A 20,315-nucleotide genomic window follows, 5' to 3' on the forward strand; every position below is an offset into this window, starting at 1 on the left:
GTAACGTCAGTGTTCCAGAGAGAACTAACTGGGAGGAGGCAGCTAGGGGCAGAGAGTTGATTCGGAGGCTGTGGCAGTCATGCAGGGAAGGACTGAGGCAAGGAAGTGTCAGGAGGAATGGGGAGAGAGTTGCATTTCAGTGATATAAGGAGGTTGCCTGGATTGGTTCGGGCACCAGGGAAGGGAGGAGTTAGGGTCAGGTCACTCATCTCTGACTTGGCAAATACAGACAGAACACCTGTACCCTTTTTCCAGAGGGAGCGACTGGTATGTGGTATCGTCAGCCCTGACTGTGTCCAGCCTCAGGGCACCATCTTGGGGAGCTGGCTGCCCTTCCTGTCAGCCCTGGATGCAGCCCCTGATGGTACAAAGGGCAGGCTTCCCATCCTAACACGTCAGCACACAAAGATGGAGAGGGGCAGGGCCGCTGCAGTAAAAACCTCCGGGGAGGCAGCGAGGAGGGACATGTCAGTAGCTACTGCCCCACGTCCTGCTGGAGAGCAGCAGACCCTGCGCCCTGGCCGCACAGGGAACTCCTAGGTCGGCCAGTTTGGCTGCTTTGAGTTTGTTGTCTGAGAGGATCTTTTTGGTCCATTGTCCTTTGTAGCTCATCTGGGAGGCTGTGTAAGTCATGTGTCAGCTCGGATGTCGCCTCCGCAGAGAACGTTCCTCTGACCTCTCGGTACAAGGCAGGCGTCCAGTCTGTAGCCGCCCAGTGGGAGCTCTGGGCAGGGCACCCGCCGCCTGTGGTTCTCTAGTTCCTGCGCCGGTTTTACTCTTTCTGCCCCTCTTGCACTGCAGTGTCAGCTCATGAGGGTGGGAGGGGTTTTGGCTGGTGTGCTCACTTTGAATCTAATACCGCAATAACATCTGGCTCAATATATTTTTTTGAAAGAATGAGTAAATGAATGAGAATTATAGAATGCTGAAGGAGGAACAGGTTTCTTATTTTTTTGAAATATATTTTTATTGATTTCAGAGAGGAAGGGAGACGGGGAGAGAGATAGAAACATCAATGATGAGAAAAAAATCATTGATTGGCTGCCTCCCGCACACTCCACACTGGGAATCGAGCCCACAAGCTGGGCCTGTGTCCTAACCTGGAATTAAATTGTGACCTCATGGTTCAGAGGTTGACACTCAACCACTGAGCCACACTGGCTGGGCTTATTTTTTATTTTTGTTTGGTTTGTGGTGGGAAAGAGAAGGCTGATTTCAGTTTGATATAATGAGTTTTAGAAGTATTGAGGTGCAGGTGTCCAGTAAGCCAATACATACACAAGTCAGAAGCTCAGGGGGAAAATTAATTACAATACAGACAGCTAATGTTTACTGAGCTTTTCTCATGTGTCAGGCTCGGTTCTTAGCCGTTTACTGATCTTACCAAAGTGAAACTGTAGATTTATGGAGGCAAAAGTCGGAACTATTGAATAGGAACGTTCAGAGAGACTGCATGATTCAAAATGGGGGCAAAATCCTGGGGACCCCGGCATACAGAGATGAGCGGAAAAAGAGGCACCTCTCAGAGAAGCCACCAGAGAGGCGGGGGTCGGGTGGGGCCTCTGGGAGAGTGGTGTCTGGGAATCCAGGGAGCGGGTGAAGGAGGAGAGCTCACAGCATGTCTCAGATCGGAAAAGTGTCCGTGGATCTCAGCATCAAAGACATGCCACCTGGGAGGAGCTGTTTCAGGAAGCCCTGGGGAAGGGAACGAGGTTAAGGGTTGAGAGTTTACAGGTGCCACTGGGAGAGAGCTAGTAGAGAAGGGAGAGTGAAAATACAGGGAGGCAGACAGTGTTACTGCGCGACTCCTGGGGAGGTGGGAGTTGATGGCAGCCGGAGCTTTGTTTCTTTGCGTTTCCCAGGAGCCTTCTGATTGTCTCGTGTCGTTTTCCCCAGCGGAGCAGGAGGCAGGAGAACCTCCCGGCTGCTGTGCTACTGTGGTCAGGATGCAGGGGCCTGGGTGGCCACAGCTCCTGACTCAGCGCCTGTCAGCAAAGGGCAGAGGTTCCTTTGCTGCTTTCGCTAGGATCAGCTGTTAGTTTTATATTTTTCCAAGTTACTGTGGCTTCATATGGTTGCACTTTCATTTCTTTCCATGAGGCCTGGAGCTCTGGTTGCATGAAAGTCATCTTTGAGAGGTAGTCAGACCACCAGTAGTTGAATGGCTCAGCAATGACAGCGGCACACTTAGTAAGGAAGCCTGCATTACGTATATGTCTTAGGAAGTTATGAATTTGCATCAGTCTTAGTTGTGCCCCGCCGCCCCCCCCCCCCGAATTAGGAATTAGATTTCCAGCTGACAAAGCAAAAAATAAAGGTAGTGTTTTTAGGATGTGCTGCTCAACTGTAAAGTGTACTTTAGTTTCTTTTTTTAAAAATATATTTTATTGATTTTTCACAGAGAGGAAGGGAGAGAGATAGTCAGAAACATCAATGAGAGAGAAACATCGATTCAGCTGCCTCCTGCACATCTCCCACTGGGGATGTACCCGCAACGTGCCCTTGACCGGAATCGAACCTGGGACCCTTGAGTCCGCAGGCCAACGCTCTATCCACTGAGCCAAACCGGTTTCGGCTAGTTTCTTGATACATGGATTCTAAAATGTTTCGTATTGCTTGAGATTTTCTGAATTTATATCTGGTTTTAGTGGGCCCATAGACAGTGGAGTTAGGTAATAGAAAAGTATTTGTTCCCTTTGTTTTTAAAAATAAATATCTTTATTAAAATTTAAAAAATGAGTTGACATTTACTTGAAAAAGAGTTTCCTATTATTTTTATTATAGATTCTGGAGCCTACAATAAGTCATCTCTTTTGATATGTGTTTTAAAAATGTGAACAAACTATATGACAGCATGTGAAAAATCTACAATCTGTAGGTTTTTCTTTTAAAACAAGCCAATGCCGTAAGGTAACAGTTCCGCTGTCAGCAGGGTGAAGCTTGTGCAGTCGAGGGGTCTTGCCCAGACCTTGATTCTGGCTAAAACGCAGCCTGGAGGATGGGGTGGGGAGGGAGGGCGACTCGTGAGAAACACAACTGTCTCAGCTCCCACAGGCTGGTCCGAAGTGGTGCTCAGAATCTCAGCAGCCATCGCCATGTGACCAATACAGGCCCTCCGCTCCTTCCGGGGAAGCCTTTCGGTGTTTCTCAGCTTTTTGTTGTCAGGACTTCTTTATATTCGTAACGTTTATTGCAGACCTGAAAGCGCTTTTGTTTATAGCTAGGCATATTTTGGTTCTATAGGTTATATATTATATACCGATGTTCATCATATCAGAAATTAAAACTCTTAAGAGTTTAACACACATATATATTAATTCATTAAAATACCAATAAGAAATTCATTAATGCTTACATAAGTACTATTTTTAGGAAAAATAACTATATTTCAAAAAGTTTAGTGAGCACAATGGCATTGCTCTGCATTTTTGTCAGTCTCATTAATACCTGGCTTACTTGAATTCAGCTAGATTTTCACATCTGTTTCCGCATCCAGTCAGTCATTTGGAATACTTAATTCTAAGTTTTTAGAGAATAAGATTTAAAAAAGCAAATTATGTGTTAGTATTTCTAAGAAAATAATTTAGCCTCATGGGCCCCTGAAAGGGTTTCTGGGACCTCGTGGGGGATGCCCTGGACCACAGTTTGAGAACCACTGGGCTAAACTATACATTTCTTGAGGGCAGAGACCATTGCCTTGGTTTCTTTTCTTCTGTTCCTGGGAGACTTATAAAATATTCATCTTGATTCCTCAAATGTGTTTACCAAGTCAACTTTCCCCTCTGAAATTGCAGGGAACGGAACCATCCGGTGACTCAGGACTGAACTTCCTTTGCAGGATGCCTTTCCCCTTAGTCATCGTGTAAGAATTAATCTAAACCTTTTGACTCAGCAGCCATTGAGGTGCCACCGACGCTTTTCACTGTGTCTGATGACATGGTAGACTGGCTACAAATCAAGAGAAGACTTTTGGAAAGAAGTAGCCCCTTTTCAGTGCCATGAATTCTAGGAAGTCTTGAAGGTTGCTGGGAGAAATAAGCTGGAATTGTTTCCTAGAAACGGCAGGGAAAAGTCCCTGCAGAAGAGTTAGGGCCTGGCTGGCACATGCGATCCACCGTGCCCTTCCGGCCGCATTTTCTGCGCCCAGGCAGTGGCAGGTGGCCCGAGAGCAAGTGGGAAGCCGTAGTCGGCTCTCCAAGTAGCAGCATTTCATTTGCCAAGAGCCGTATCAGTGCTCTCCAAACTTACAGTAGAAATATGCAAACTCAGGCTGAAAATACTCGTACTGTTGGTGCCAAGTTTTCAGACTTTTGATAAAATGTAGGTAAGCAATATCAAAAGGTATCTTAACAACTATGGTAAATTTTGCATAAAACAAGTATATGTACAACTTGCAATGTTTACATTGGAGCAAATGTTAGGTAAAATCTTTATGAATACAGTGGCATCAAAGCAATTGCTTTTGCATTTGACTTGCAAAGAAATGGAAGCAAGAACATTTTAAAAACAGCATGCATTTGTCTGCTTTATCTGAATGAGTAGTGGCGTTTTCTAACTGCTTGCCTCTTGGGCACGTAAGTTACTGTGGTACATTCTTACTAATAGTCTTTGCACTTCTTTCTCTGTCCTTCTCTTCCGGGCCGTATATTGCTGCCTATAGCGCTTCAGCATGGAAGGGATCTCAAATGTCATTCAGAATGGCCTCCGCCACACCTTTGGAAATGCAGGTGGAGAGAAACAGGTGCTCGGTTATCCTTATTTTCCTCATTCTCTGCTCTTTCATTCTCTGTGTAAGTGAAGGTCCTGAAAGCTGGCAGCTTTACTAACTTACTAAGACTGTTGCTTGCAAGAGAAATGCAAGTTTACAATGTATAAACTTATATAGAATGAAAATATATACAAGTTCCCTTTAGGAAAAAGCAGTATAGACTAAATGCATTCTTAATGCATGTTTTAGAGCAGGGATCCTCAAACTACGGCCCACAGGCCACATGCAAATACAAATATTGTAGTTGTCCCCGTTTTGTTTTTTTACTTCAAAATAAGATATGTGCAGTGTGCATAGGAATTTGTTCATAGTTTTTTTTTAAACTATAGTCCGGCCCTCCAACGGTCTGAGGGACAGTGAACTCGCCCCCTGTTTAAAACGTTTGAGGACCCCTGTTTTAGAGCTTCGTTTTTCACTTTCACCTCTAAACAGATATTAACATGTGCATATAACTAATTGCATGTGTAGAATATGTAATTGTGAAAAATAACTAGAATATGCTACTCTTCTTCTAAAAGTTTAGAAACAAGATCTCATTTTTGGGAAAGAGAATCAGGAGTTGGTATCTTTTGGATTAGTGTTCTAGGTCAGAAATGTCTATGGCGTATATCTTACCTCTTTTTAAATGATATTCATGTGTTTTTAAGGTATAGCATATAGTCTGCCAACTCGCTTGTTTACCAAAGGCATGAAACATTATTTATACACGTCATACATAGATATGAGGGTGGTAATTTGCTTTTTATTAACAAATTTGTATGATTTTAGAAATACCACGAACACGGGGAACATCTGCATTGAGTATGCTTAAGATTGCTTTTCACAATTGGAAATTTCACCTCAAAAAGAAAGCTCTTCAATTTAGCTCTTAAGTGAAGCAATGCAAGTGCACAGCATGCAGCTCTGTAGGCAGTTTATCCAGAGAAGGCATCTGAGCGTAGGGTTTTACTGGAGATAGTTCTGTATTACTTCGGAAGGGAAATGACCGACATTAAATAATCCCTCACATCGACATTTGCAGCTTATAAAGGGGTTCCATGCAGGGATGGTTGATTTTTATTTATTTATTTTGGTGTTTCTTGCCACTCTCAAACCCATAAGATGGCAAAGTAACTCCCAAGCTGATCCAGCACCTGGGAGTGGGCAGGAAGGCTGGAAGGCGTAGCCGGGTGGCACGCATGCCCAGACCCGATTCCGGTGCCTCTCCAGGTTGGCCATCACCCCTGCCGTTAGTGAAGCCCCAGGAGGGCACGCCTCCAGCTCTGAGGGTCTCCTTCCCAGGAGATGTAGTCGGTCGTGCAGGTGGGCTTCACCTTGGAGAGGTCTGCACCAAACAGAGGACGGAGCCCTGAGTTTCTTAAAGATTGAACAACGCACACTTCTCTACTTTTCTGAACCTAGGGAGCTAGTTATGATTAAGTAACTTTATCTTTTTAAAAAATTTTTGTATGAGTGGGATAAAATCACTCAGAGGATTAGGAATAGAGCTGAGATGTGGGCACGGGCTACATGGTGGGAGGAGCCGAACAGATAGCATGGAAAACTAGTGGATCTCTAGATGAGCCTGTGCAGACTGCACTAAACCGTACAGTTTTTGGTGGAGTGGCCAGAATAGGAGACTCTGGACAATAATTTTTAGACTGTGCTTTCAAGGGACATAGTTATAGTTCATAACTTGATACTTGAGAGCCATTACACTAGTAGACTAGGCAATTTGTCTCAATTTCAGACATGAATTTTCATTGTTCATTTACCCTTAGGCCATTCTCTTTCACTTTTCTCTTTTCCATTAATACCTTCAAACATTTATAACTACTTACACAATAATTTAAAATAATAATAATTAATAATAATAATAATAATAATAAACACCTCCTAAAGTACTTGGGTAAATGTGTCTTTGTTAGTTTCTAAAAAAAGCTAGTATTTTTTCATGTGACCATTTTATTCAAGCAGAAAAAAATGGCCTGAAACAGAATTATTTGACTATTGGGAATTATTTTGTTATGCAGAACTGTTACAACTATGCTTTTAGTTAAAATTACTATCTTAAAAATGTTTTGAAAATATGCAAGGAGAATGTTAGATAAGACTTCACTTTGAACACGTTGAACAAGTAAGTCATCCTCAGACCTACTCCTCTGAAATTTTTAATAACTGAAAGGTGAAAAAATGCGTATTTATGTTGACATTGGGTTTGGATGAAGCAGATAGAGGTGGGAAAAACTGAGCTGCAGCTGAGACATAAGATACCTGTGTCCGTTACTAATGTAACTCGTGTCATGTTATAAAATAGACATCTGGTAACTGTTTCTAATTTTTGCAGATCAGGTAATTCATATTTAAGTGACACTTTCTTTTTTTTTTTTTTTTAAATTTGGCAGTACTTAACAACAGTTATTCCCTATGAGAAAAAAAATGGACCACCATCTGTTGAAGATCTTCAAATATTAACAAAAAGTGAGTAAAGACCAAACTAAACTGTTACTTACCTTTTGCTGATTCTAAATACTGATTTCAGTTGGCTGGCTACATTGCGGTGGTTATTGTTTGTTTTATTGATTTAGTAAATCATGGATTTCATCCTCTATTCTTTAGAGAATGAAACTATAAATGGTTCTGACATCTAACATAACACTAAATCTAGAGTTGATTTATGGGTTTTATTTTTTTTATTTTCTGGCCTCTTAAAATGTGTACAACTTGAACTTTTGGGGAAAAAATGTAACCTGATTCTCCATTAACTTTTGTATATTTAAGAACATACCCATTTATCAATAAGTAAGGTCCTTCATGGATCTTTTGTAAATATCACTGAGTAACTGAAGAGGAAAAATTTAGAAGTATGGCTCCCCCCTCTCCCTCTTATGAATATAGACCCCCTAGACAGTAGTTATAGGTAGACCATAAATTGATAGTGATATTTTAAGAATATTCATTCATTGAGCAAACATGTAGTAAAGACCTACTCTGTACCAGGCCGTGTTCTGGGCACTTGGGATACTTTAGTGAACAAAGCAGACAAAAACACTCTAACAAAAGTAACTTGTCAGACTTAACTACTCATGGTATTGAGTGTCTGTGATAGCCATAAATGAGCCCTGAGTTCTGGTGCTGTTCCTGTCATTTAGAGCAGTGGTCGCCGTGAGGTCCGAAAGATTGGTGACCGACCGCTGGTTTAGAGGGACATCCTTAGAATCACTTACCCTCTCTTGGTCACAGTGAAAAACGAGGCTGAAAATAGTTGCTCCCTTTACCTCATAGTAAGTTAAAGTACAGGTGGGGCAAAAGTAGGTTTACAGTTGTGATTATGCAAAGCATACTTAAAAACATTTAATGCTTAAATATGGATAAATTAAGTGATGCCAGCCAGTCTAAAGTAAATAATTAAGAGATGAACTGGGTGGACAGCCCTCTAATTTTGAGGAAGAACTTAGGAAGTTTTGAGTGTCCAAGATCACACAGGGGAATGGTTAATTACAGGGCTGGTCTCTTCATTCCAGTCTGCTGTACTTTTAATGATGCTGGCTTTTGGTACGTGATTTTATATAGAATGGAAAACAAATTTAAAATATGATTGGAAGAAAAAATACTGGACATAATAGCCCTCTAAGATGGGACCATAAATACCACCTAGAGGTTAGGAATTACTGAGACCCCGCCTTCTCAGGTCAAGGACAAACATTTACTTGGTCACACCAAGGCCATCAGAATGCCCTTGGGACGATTCTTAGGTGATATCTGCATCGTTTGAGGAGCTGGGAATCTTTGGGTGAGTGCACGTGTATAGGTGCATAAGTGAATGTCCAACTTAATATAGCTATGAGGACAGGAAGGATGACCTTCACTTTGAAAATAAAACAGTGGGCATCGGAGAACTCTGGGAGGACCTGAGCCTCTGCTCCCACCACCTGCAGATGGCAGCCACAGGAAAGCCCCGGGGAGATAGTAGCCTTCCTGGTAAAAGCTATTGGAGGTGCAATAATCATTATAAGAATTAGAATAGTATTAGTTGTATTAACAACTATGGCTAATGCTTACGCAGCATATATTACGTGCCAGGCACTATTCTAAGTCCTCACATCTCGATTAGTGACTGAACACTCAACCAGCCTCTGAGGCAGGTCTAATTACCCGCCTCATGGTACAGACGAGGAGCTCGGTGCCCTCGAGGTTAAGTAACTTCCTCTGAGTCCCATGACTAGGAAGCAGCAGAGTCGGGATTTAACCAGGAAGGCTGACCTGTGTGGTACTGTCGTGCCTGGGGGAGGGGGGGGCGGGCGGGAAAGGGGGCATTTCCCCCAGGGTGCTCTGGAGAACATTGGAGTTGCCAGTCGCTGCAGAAGAGCAGTATTTGTGGGTTTGTCTGTACCTGTGTGGTCTAGGCTTGTGTTGTGTTTAAGCATTATAATAGTAGCTGTTTTTCCTATTTTGTCTTTGCTTAGAGACAAAACCCTCAGATTCCCAATAGGATGAGGCTGATTCACCAGGTTCCTTGGGAGAGGAGGCGGCAGCCTGGCTGCTTCATGGAGTCCGGCCTTCATTTTGGTCTCTTCTTTAAAAGTTCCAGGAAGGCTGGCAGATATGCTCCTTGAGGACAGCTCACTGTTCATGTGTCTGTTTCTCCAGCTGTGGCATCTGCAGCACTAGGTTCCTGTGCTCCGAGCTCACAGACGTGCATGTGACGGGAACCTGCTTCCAGCCTTTATGGCAAAGCTGGGCTCCGTGCCAATAGCTGGGTTTCTCTTCCCTCCTCCCCTGTTCGTGAACTCGGGGAAATAACTCCCAGGGAGCTGGAATATCCTGACCTGAATTCCTGAGCATTTGCAGGTGTATTTCCTTATCAAGAAGATAATTTGCATGAACTGGTTATACCATAATGAAGAGTAAGGGTAAATGATAGAAATTAAATGATATTTTGGTCTGAATTTAGAATTGTTGCCGTTTCCTTCTGTTTCCTAGTTCTTCGTGCCATGAAAGAGGACAGTGAAAAGGTTCCGAGCTTGTTAACTGATTATATACTGAAAGGTGAGTTTCATAATGGCTTCTGTGCAACGGTTGGCAAGTTGTGATTAGTCAGTAAATGCATCGTCTTGCTAATAGATGAAAAGTAACTTTCAAAAGCACAACCTTCATTAATTTCATTTGTGCTGGGTGAGGATACATGGCTTAATTATGCTATCAGCACTATAAATTATGGTTATGTAACATTTTCCTTTACTTGAGGTCCTGGGCTAGAAATCATTTCTACGGCTAAATTATAAACATCGAGGCGGGCAGTGGAAGAAATACTAGTAGTATGGAAATATTGCCATAAGTATGCGTAATTAGAGCATCAGCTGCTGACACTGGGAGGGTTTGAGAAGGTGGCTTCTGCCAGCTGGGGGACAGTAGGAAGAGAAGGACGGGTTAGTGAGGATGCATGAAGGAGGGAGCAATCGGTTAACTGTTCCAAAGGACTGTGACAGGGACTGGTGTAAGGGACGGGGAGGGGCGCAGGGAAAAATGAAAGGAATGGACTTGCATGAACCCTGGACAGTGACAAGTGAGCCATAAATCTTAGGAGCAAGATCAAGACCACACGGGATGGGAACAGTGTTGGGGCAGATGATCGTTGGAGGAGTTAATGAGATCGCCTGCTTTGCTCAGGGAAGAGCAAACTTGGGATGGTAAAGAGGGGACAGAATTTAGTTACAGGCAAAACTACCGCTTTTCAATGAAGTTACATTTTGAGAAGTAGCAGTTATTCAGGTGACAGATTTTCAAGGCCTCAAAAAGAGTATCCTGCGGTATTTGGTTCACTTTCAAGAGCAACCTCTTCTGGTAACTTTTCCTTTGGGGAGTTCTCTCTCTCTCCACCAGCTGTTAGCTGAATCTAAGGAAGGTTGGATTTCTGAGATGTTAGGTAACGGGAGGGACGTTTCCTCAACCATAGCTTCATGGAGGGAATCTCAGTAGAAACCAGGAGTGCAAAGGGAGTGGTAAGGGTTTCACCTGTAAGAGACTGAATTGATGGGGAGCCAGCCAGCCATTAGTTAATGAGAGTAGAAAAGACATTGGTTTTTTTTTTTTTTTCATAAGCTGTTTTTCGATGGCAGGCTTTTTCTTCTTACATTCTGAATGTTTTAAAAAGAAAATCTGACATCTTTGTTTGCTTTTGAGGCGTGCTAGCATTGGTATGAAAGGTGAATTGTTCTGAGGTTTGCTCTTATAGATGCGGAACAGGAATGAGATGAACATGAAGACATGTGAATTTTTAATTATCGTAGGTGCCCAGGGCCTTGCCATGCGGGGCAGAGAGAGGAGGAGCTTCTGAGGCATTCTCTAGCTCTTTTATCCTCCGACCTCATGGAGGAATTTATGACCCAGAGAACAGTGCTGTGGGGGGAAGTGATTTCTACTTGTTTCCTCTAAAACCCAGGCTGTCCTGTGGACCTGGACACGTGTCAGGGAAGCAGCACCCAATCTCCTGCTCCCCCACTCGGGCGCTGGCTCCTCTGCGCCCGGGGCTCGGTGCAGTACCCGCACTGCCCAGCTGCTTGTGCGCAAGTTGTGGCTTTGTCCTTGGCAGGCCTGGGTGGAAATGAAGCTGGGGTTCAGATGAAAGTGGTGATACTTGTCCAAGAGGATGAAGGGGAGTGGAACGCTCAGGTGTTCAAGGGCACGGGAAGGTGTGGCTATGGGGCCAGTTTCTACCCATCGGGACAACCCCGCCGCCAGCTGATGGCTCCTCCTCTCTGGGGCCAGAACGTTTATTTGCCTGGCAGGTGTTGCTCAAGGGAGAGCTTGCCGTCCCGTTTCTTGGTGAGCTTTCTCTTCTCATGTTAGTTTAACACCAGTGACTCGGGCTTGGCTGCCTAAATTAAGGTAACTTTAATGTGTAGGGGAGAAATGCAAGGAGGCAGCAAAGTGGCCTCACTTGGCCCGAGGAAGATGGGATGGGTGCAGTAGGGGCTACCCGAGCGTCTTCCTCACCCCCGCCTCGCTCCCCGCCATAGTAGAGTAGCTTGGCTGCCTCCGTGCTCATCCTGGACAGGCACCGAGCGTGTGCAGACTGACTCCTGGGGGAGCTCACCGGGGAGGCAGTTTGCTACAAGCCGCCTGGTACTGGGCTAACACGGGCATCTCTCTCTGAGGGGTGCCCTCGAGACGTGGCCATTTGGTATCTCATTTCTGGGCAGTGGGAACAAGTTTCTTAAGAGAACTTTCATTGTTTGGTGTAGCCTTTTAGAACCTTTCTTAAAATTGCTACTGTAGACCCTTGCATTACAGCAAGTTCTCATTAGTTAAAGGTGTTTTTTACGTAGATGTAAATGAAATGAATGTGCTTCGTGTCTACAAAATACGCATTTCTATTGACGTTTCCTCTCTCTCCCTAGTCCTGTGTCCTACATAGGGCGGCCTCTCACAGGAGCCGTCTCCCGTGGCCTGGACGCCGGATTTCACACAGCAGTCCTCCGAGAGCGGCCCCCTCCCTCCTGCTAGCGGAAGCTCGGCAACATGAACTTGGGTTTGTGACGCAGTATTAATAGACCACGCCTTCACCGATCCTTCGTATTACGAACCAAGAGAAACATGGCACTATTTTGAATTCTAGGGATTTTTTTTGTTAAATATGAACAATTATGAATTCTTCAACTTTGAGAGTCAGGGGGTGTAATATGAACTATGCATGTGCAGTTATATTTTTTATGTACTGACCATGTGCCCATTTGAGGTTTCATGGCTTTCTAGATATAAACTACATTGAAGGACAGGTTAAAGCAGCAGTTGCCAACCGGTGGTCCGCGAGGTCTGAGAGGTTGGCGGCCGCTGGGTTAAAGCACTGAGCGATTCATAGCACAGCTGTTCCTCAGTGACGGCAAAACCAACACTGATTGTTGTAAGAGAACCGTCAGTGGAAGTGTCAGTATTGTCCAGAGACGGAAGCTTAAACTCGGGCTGTTGTCAGGATGAAACGGGAATGTGTCATCTTGGTTTAATCCTGTGAGAACGGGAACTGTTGGCGATGGTGTTAGAGGCTGCTGCGGCGTTCACCATGGATCAAATTTTAACCATTAGGTTGCCATTTGCTTTCAGAATCTTGTGCTGTTTAACTTTAGATGTTTGAGTTTTGTTTTATGTGTCCGTGGAGAAGTGTCCTTTAAAGGGAGTGTGTCTATCGTTAAGGTGCTTAAGAAGCCGTAAGCTGCAGCTTTGCCCATCCCCCACGGCTGTTATATCTTCACGCCTGTGTGCCTCCCCAATACTAACTCTAGAAAAGCCATGAAGCACCCGTTCCAATCAAGTCAGTGCCCTTTAATAAACGCTGGGAAAAAGATAAAGTATGCCTGAGCGCTTCATTTCTGTTTCCAGTTTTTGGTGTAGTTTTTAACCAGTTTTCTTCCCTTGCAGAGCTAGATTCTTCTTACTATGCACACATTGTCCATCACTTCAGGGCCTGAGCTGGGAAACCCCGATGGCCGCCTGACGGTAAGGAGTGTTGTGGGGGGTTGGGGGGACGATTTTTCTGGAATGATAGGAGCCCTGTCATTCTCTGTGCGGTCGCTGAGAGAACATGGTGAGGAAGAGTCTGTAGCCGCTTGTGACCCTGGAGGTTGTTGGACTGACAACCTGAAAGCAAAAGGACAGCTTGTCTTTCTAATCCCAAATGTGGAGTCGCTTGGAAAGTTACAGGGTGTGATTAAAAGTGTTTGTGGCCAAGAACCAAAGTGCTTGGTTCTTGAAGAACTACGGTACACGCCAAGTGCCTGCCATAGATCTATTTTATTCTTCAGGAAATTATATTTGTTTTTCTTTTACAAGAGCACAACAGGAACCAAAGTAAAAGAGTAATAGATACAGCACTCAGGATAAATCATATCTTTAAAATAATAATAAAAAAATTTACACCTTGTCCTATATCCTGTTAGTATTTTCATAATATGGCCATGATTGAAAAAGCAAGCATTTACAATTTTTTTGATAAAGACTTTTTATGCCAGGAATGGATTAATTGTCAACAAAATTTTATATTAATCAGGCTGATGTAAATCTTATTTTGGTAACATCATATCATTAACAAATTTATTTTGGAAATAGATAAAAATATTGCCCCTTGATAATAAATCTTTTTCTTTCTTTGATGCAAACAGCTAGAACACCTTTTTCTTTTTTTGATATTCTAAGACAAAAGAAAATGGTTAATCTTCAGATTAATAAATTAGGACATTATAATAATAAATTAAAATTTTTTTTAAAGTTCAGCAATCTCTGTCCAAGTATTTACAACAATACTTGAAAGTTCCTTTACAAAACAGAACACATTTTCTTTTCACATTAAGCATACTGGGTATCTGTGTCTTTCACAACAAGCATTTTTAAAAGAAAAAAAATCAATGCACAAATGGGTAATTAGTATAAAAGTGCTAAGAGCTGTTTGAAAAGTTAACACTATAGTATACAGTCAGTTATATTTGAGGCAAACTACAACAAACTTCCAGCTTATTTATGGACAATATTCCAGTAGTTGTTTCAAACAGTTGTTTGAAGGAAAAAAAAAAAATCCAGGAGCTGATTCGTGACGCAGATAAACTGCCATCAGTGTTTCTGGCCAGTGGAGCGAATTGAAAACCAACTGAAAGCAAATCCAAATGAGTCAGGAGAGTCCCTAAGGGAAGACCTTCTCCACAGCAGGTGTGATGGCACGGCTCAAAGCGTGTACGTACACACTCGCCCACACACACACCTTTCTTCCCGATTAAACTGCAGGTAGAACGAGATCTCATGTTATTAAAAAATTTGTAAGTGACCAAAAGTATTGATATGGAATGCCTGTTTGTCTTTGTTCTGGTTAAAAATCTCATAAAAATACATTCAACAGGAAAACATAAATTGTATGTGTATAAATATATATGTATGTATATATTATATACACACGCACACAAATACTTTTTTTTTGAAGCAAAAGATAGTTACATAAATATTCCTATAATTGCTAAAGTTTAAAGAGGCATATTTTTTTTTGAGCTTCAACAAAGGTGCTTGAATAATATACAATTAAAATGAAGTAGTTTTCTATTTTGTAGAATCAGTATATAATAAGGAAAAAAAAATCCCCAATCAGTCTTTTTAAAAAGAAAAGTTTCTTCTTAAGCTAGAGCTTCAACAAAAACTGTGAACAACCAACAATCAAACAGAACGAAGCAAACAATGAAGCGTAGCCCTGGAAATACCTGGCGACCTCCCCTCCGTGCCGCGCGGTCCTGGGAACAGCTCAGTGCTCACGCCAAGAAATGACTTTGGGTCCTGTTTACCTGCCGACTCTGCTAGGAACTGGCTGATTGGCTTGGAAGAAAACGAAAGCAGCAAAAAGTCTAACTGTAGATATCCTGAACAACCCGCTTCCCGGAAATGCGGTCCTCACATCTCCCTCGCTGCCTCGCCGCCCACGGCAGCTGTGGCTAGAGGAGAGGAACTGTGGCTTTACACCTGGGATGGCTATCGGAAGGTTCTGCCGCGCTCTGTGCTGCTAAGGTGGCTGCGGCGGCGGGATCACAAGGCCTTTGGCTTCCTGCTCACTTGGGCCGAGCGCCGCAACCCCGCAGGCTCCGGAGCAACAGGAAGAGCATCCGCTGGGCCCCTGAACTGCTGCTGCTTCATGGGACTCTCCCCGAGCCAAGCTGACCAATGTCTTCCCAGCACCACCCTCCCACCCACTTCCCCAGCCAAACTCGACTGTCCCCGCCCCCAAATATCTCTACCGCTATATTACAAGCAAATATGTCTCAGCAACTTGGAAAACTTTGGTTCTAAGAAAACACTTGGTCAGTCACCTTGAGGAAAAGTGGGAATGCTTGTTCTGCACACCGCCGCCGACAGAGCCCATCCCAGTCAGTTCTTAGCGCTGAACATCAAGTCACCATCCAACACAACCCACTAAGCAAGTGCACAAATTCTAGTTTACTTTTAAGAGCAGACTGAGTCGCTTCTGGCTTCTACCACCTCATCCGACTTGCCTCCCTTCACACCGTCTGGTAGAACTTGTCGGCCTGTAGATGGTTCTGTTTCTGCATGCTGTAGAAGCCGCTGAACCTAGCGTCCGGCTCCGCAATCCTGAGCATCCTCTGGGCACTGTCCCCCTGGGCGCGGGGTCCTTTCTTGGAGTCCACAGAGACCAGCTGGTTGCTTAAGGAAGAAGGCTATGCAGTGAGGGAAAGAAAAAGCGCAGAGAATTAGCTGCTTTACGGATTCCAAATTGACACAAATTTAGTTCCTAATTCAAGTGGGATAATAGCTTTACAGTAAGTACGCTGACAGGCGGACTCTCGGTGGAGCTTACATGTGTTCTGGTGCCAACTGCCGCTTCCTGAGGGTACTGACTGACAAACTGTCTTTACAGGTGAAACGTCAGTAAGTTATGCCAAATGGAGTGGGTGAAGGAACTGGTGAAGTGAGTGACATGACTATTTTCAAATCCTCGAAGGGCAGACTAGTACTTGAGAGGGTTGGAGAATGAGTGGAAGTTACGACAGGCAGAGCCCATTCTGAAGCGCTCAGGCTGTACAACAGCCTGTGTCAGCCCCTCCACGCCCTGTGGGAGCAGGGCTCCTTTCCCAGCTCTGCAGAGGGGACTGCGCCTGCTCAGTCCCTGCCCTGTGTCCTGACACAACATGTGCCCAGCGCATTTTTGTCTCAAGAAAATCGGAGGCAGGATAACCACCTAATGGACTTTCACTGGGAGGGGTTATCTAGATGGTAAGTTGGATAAAATAATAGTTATTCAAGGCTGCTTTAAATTCTTAAGGTTGTCTGATTTTTTTTTCTTGGGAAAAAACTAAATGTAAAAGTAGAATCAAGGTTGGGAAGCATCACAATTTATTTCCTTTAATGAAAACGAATTGTCTTGCCTTTTAAAATAGGCAGATTTGACAACAAATATAGAGTGTCCTCAGAAAATGTATACACACACTAATTATAAAGACAGTGTTTATTAAAATACATTTCATTTTCAAAATTGAGCTATCGGCTGTTAACATGTGCATACATTTCTTGGGGACACTTTGTATACTCTTTCTCCCTCAATGTGAAATGTCTGTCTCTCTTGTCTAGACAGACTAACACTTTACGCAATCTCTTCATCTCTCACTCCCTTTCCCTCTCTGCTCGCCTCGGACACGTCTCTCTGACCTTTGACTTCTGTATGTCCCATAATCGCTGGCTCTCCTATCACCCCCTCCCTTGATGATTTCTCTCCCATTTCTAAGTTGATAGATCACTGAGAAACACCAAACACCAGGTGATCAGCTTTTAATTCCTATGTAAGGACTTAGGAATCAATCCAGGAGGTTGGGCCAGTACCAGCTATCTGATTGCTACAGCTTGATGTGCACGTGAGGCCACGGAGAGCAAAGTAAAAATCTCACTGGCTGAACAATTCAAGGAAGTAATAAGCATGCAAGCTTTCCTAGTGTGACCACTCAAGAGGCTGAAACGTTCTCAGGACGGTACCTTCGTTGGCGTTCGGTACCAGCACAGCAGGGGTACCCACTGCTTCTTCTGGTTGATGAGCAGGAACGCTACGATAACGGAGAGGCCCAGCACGACGGGAACCACGACCGCGGCGATGCTGTCCAGCGAGGAATCTCCCGCGGGGTGCCGCCTGCTGTTATCTCCGTGATCCACCTTGAGATGACCCACATCTAAGAGAAATAAAAGGATTACAAGATTCATTATCTACACCGGAACTTTTAACGATTCTAGTGTTGACCCGCAGAGCTCTTAGGGATGGATGTAAAAAGTACTCGAGTGAGGAGGTTAATAATTGGGCATGATGATGCTGTTAGTCAAGAAAATGCTTATCTAGACTTTAAGAAGTGACAAAAATTCAACTACTGAAAGTATTTCAATTTATTGGCTTCTAACATTTTAAAGGAAAAATATGAGCTTAGCTCTGTTTACTTGCAAGTAGGAGATTAGACAATGTATATTCTTGGACTTGCTAGGGAAATAGCTAAGACCAATTACTAGAGTATCAGTAAAAATTAAGCTAGAATGTTTGCTGAGCTCTGAGCAAGAATGCCTTTTCATACATTTGCTGGAAAGTCACCAGGCCTATTAGATAATTTTCCTGCCTTGTTGTTAATGTACCGCACAGGGGACAATTGCTTGTTTTGCTTATATGCATGAACGTCTTTCTGCTCCTTTTAATCATCCTCCTTGCCATGACTACTGCAGACAGAGATAACAGGAAGTTTTCTTACTTTTGCTTCAAAGAAACCACTGTAGTCAGTTTGTCTAACTGCATCAGAGACCAGGTTAGAGCAAGATGCAGGACACAATCAGAAGGAGTTGCCCCTAAAATGTTCTGGAAACTCAGCTCACGAAGTAGCACATCTTCGTGATAGTCAGTGTTTAAAAATCCATTTTTATGAATATGCTTCTTTGTGTATGTGGGGGATAGGAGGAAGAGAATTTTAGCCAGCGTAGGGAGAAAAAAGGAACATCTATCAGCATCAAGAATAATGCCAACGGTAAAAGTAACATTGATGAACTCATGTTTCAAATACACAATGAATAAAAGGAATTAATTTTTGGCTTACCACATTTCAAATGATATTGGAAATGGTTTTAGGAATATCTGTCACACAAGATTTTTAAAAAGTAAACTAAGGACATCTTGGTGAAAGGAACAAGAAACTTCAACTAGGGTCTGTTTATAAAATTCAGTCCTTAAGTTCTGTTCACATGCTAGCAGCAGGCCATAAAATTTAGCTTTGAACCTTCCTAGCGGCCAAAGCAAAATGGAAATAAAGTATCATCATTAAGATTCATAATATCTTAAAGATTCAAACCAATCTGTTGCTTAGGAGAAGCATAAAATTCCCTGCTACTGACACATGAGGATCTATGCAGACCATAGGAGAAATTTTCTCAACATATTACAGTGAATAAGGCTGTTTTTATGACCAAAGCCCAGCACCTAGAACAGGATGTGGCACAGACTAAGCACCAGGATCTATTGACTGAGTATAAACATAATGCTAAAGCGCCTCTCAGAACAAGTACACCGGGGGCCAATCGCTGTGTCCAGGAGGCTGGCTCTCAGGTCATCTGGCTTGCTCTCAGCGTAACTTAGATTAACAGACCATTAATCTCTCAAGCAATAAATGCTGCTTCTTCCAAAAACTATCATAAAAATTGTATAGCAAGGACTTTGAACATGTCCTTGGAGTAGACAGGAGGCAGTACTGAGTCGTAGCTTAGAGCAAGCGTATACTATTTGGATCCAGCGATCTGCTTTTACAGAGAAGGCGATATTGACAGAAACGCTGCCTTGCTTTCCCACTTTACTGAGAGACAGACTAACACCTCTTACACGGACAGAGTAAGGAAAGTATGAAGCACGGAATAAACCTGGCGAGTGGGACAGTCAACACGTAATACACCGAACTCTTGGAGTGAAAACTACCCAGAAGCAGAGGGTAACCTAATGCATGTAAATGCCCAGTACGGAACCCACAGGGACACTGAATAATTCATAAGTCTATTCACACACGTAAATATCAGTGATGGCTTAGAAATTCCACCTGGGCCGGGAACATACCCTGTTCCATCATCACTAAGTCTCTGAACATGTGGGGCCAGAAGGAGGCAGTTACCCAGTGGCCTGCAGACCTTATTATTCGGGTGTCAGGCGTGTTAAGCCAAGCCGGCCTTCTCTAGAGCAGTTCTCTGAAGGCAGTTTTAAAAATGCAACAAGCCTGGCAGGAGCGGCTCAGCTGGCTGTACTAAACGGTTGCCAGTTTGGTTCCGTCAGGGCACAGACCTGGTTTGCAGGTTCGATCCCTGGTCGGGGCACGTACGGAAGGCAACCGATGGATGTTTCTCACATCGATGTCTCTCTCCTCCTCTCCCTTCCTCTAAGCATGTCCTCAGGTGAAGATTAAAAACAAATTTAAAATAGATGCTACGTAAGACCAGACGGGTACCAGCGGACTCTGGCACTTACCTCTGCGGAGATGGACAATGTCATTTTCACTAGGAGTGGGCCACCTGGGAACCTGCACGTCAGTCTCGCCACGACGATTTACCTTCTCAATGGGCACATTGGTTGGTTCCGGGACATACATTTCTGAAAGACGGGACATTTTTCATAAGAGACGGCGGAGGGGCTATTGTTAACTGTTGTTTCCTCAGTCCAAGTGGATGGTGCATTCAGTTCAACACAACATGTGGGGACGTGAAAGACCCAGTTTCTGCACTGCATTACTGCTGGAGGTCCCTGCTCTGCAGGGGTGGGAAGCATGTCTTAAAGAAAGGAGGAAAGAGTTTTCTCTGTCAGGGTCAGACACTGCTTTTCATGGCAGATGGTGTTGACTATGGTTTTGTGCAAGCACTGCATTGGCTGAAAAGGAAGGATTGCTTTTACTTTCCATCAGCTACATACTACACTCGAGTAACTGTTGCTCTTTAATCCACGAGTGCTGAATCATTTACATGTCACAGGAAGTGAAAAAATGAAAGCTTTTTCCACTCTTTGTGCATTTCTTAGACTTTTCCACCCAAA

The 20,315-nt window shown here is 43.7% G+C and overlaps 2 protein-coding genes across 2 annotated transcripts in view; one reads left to right on the forward strand and one right to left on the reverse strand.

Annotated features, from left to right (window-relative positions):
* Positions 1–13,092, forward strand: part of FEZ2 (fasciculation and elongation protein zeta 2) — a 36,374-nt gene extending 23,282 nt beyond the window's left edge. Inside the window, exons 6-9 of the mRNA XM_006776928.2 lie at positions 4,661–4,741; positions 7,153–7,228; positions 9,731–9,796; positions 12,148–13,092. Coding sequence (XP_006776991.2) covers positions 4,661–4,741; positions 7,153–7,228; positions 9,731–9,796; positions 12,148–12,164 — 240 coding nt within the window. The 3' untranslated portion in view covers positions 12,165–13,092. The remainder of the gene's footprint in view (positions 1–4,660; positions 4,742–7,152; positions 7,229–9,730; positions 9,797–12,147) is intronic.
* A 423-nt stretch (positions 13,093–13,515) lies between these two features.
* CRIM1 (cysteine rich transmembrane BMP regulator 1 (chordin-like)) overlaps positions 13,516–20,315 on the reverse strand; it is a 136,350-nt gene continuing 129,550 nt past the window's right edge. The window contains exons 15-17 of the mRNA XM_015572572.1: positions 19,758–19,880; positions 17,258–17,448; positions 13,516–15,948 (exon numbers count right to left, since the gene is read on the reverse strand). Coding sequence (XP_015428058.1) covers positions 15,772–15,948; positions 17,258–17,448; positions 19,758–19,880 — 491 coding nt within the window. The 3' untranslated portion in view covers positions 13,516–15,771. The remainder of the gene's footprint in view (positions 15,949–17,257; positions 17,449–19,757; positions 19,881–20,315) is intronic.

The sequence above is a fragment of the Myotis davidii genome, unplaced genomic scaffold (genome assembly GCF_000327345.1).
Source record: "Myotis davidii unplaced genomic scaffold, ASM32734v1 scaffold1149, whole genome shotgun sequence".
Classification (NCBI taxonomy): domain Eukaryota; kingdom Metazoa; phylum Chordata; class Mammalia; order Chiroptera; family Vespertilionidae; genus Myotis; species Myotis davidii.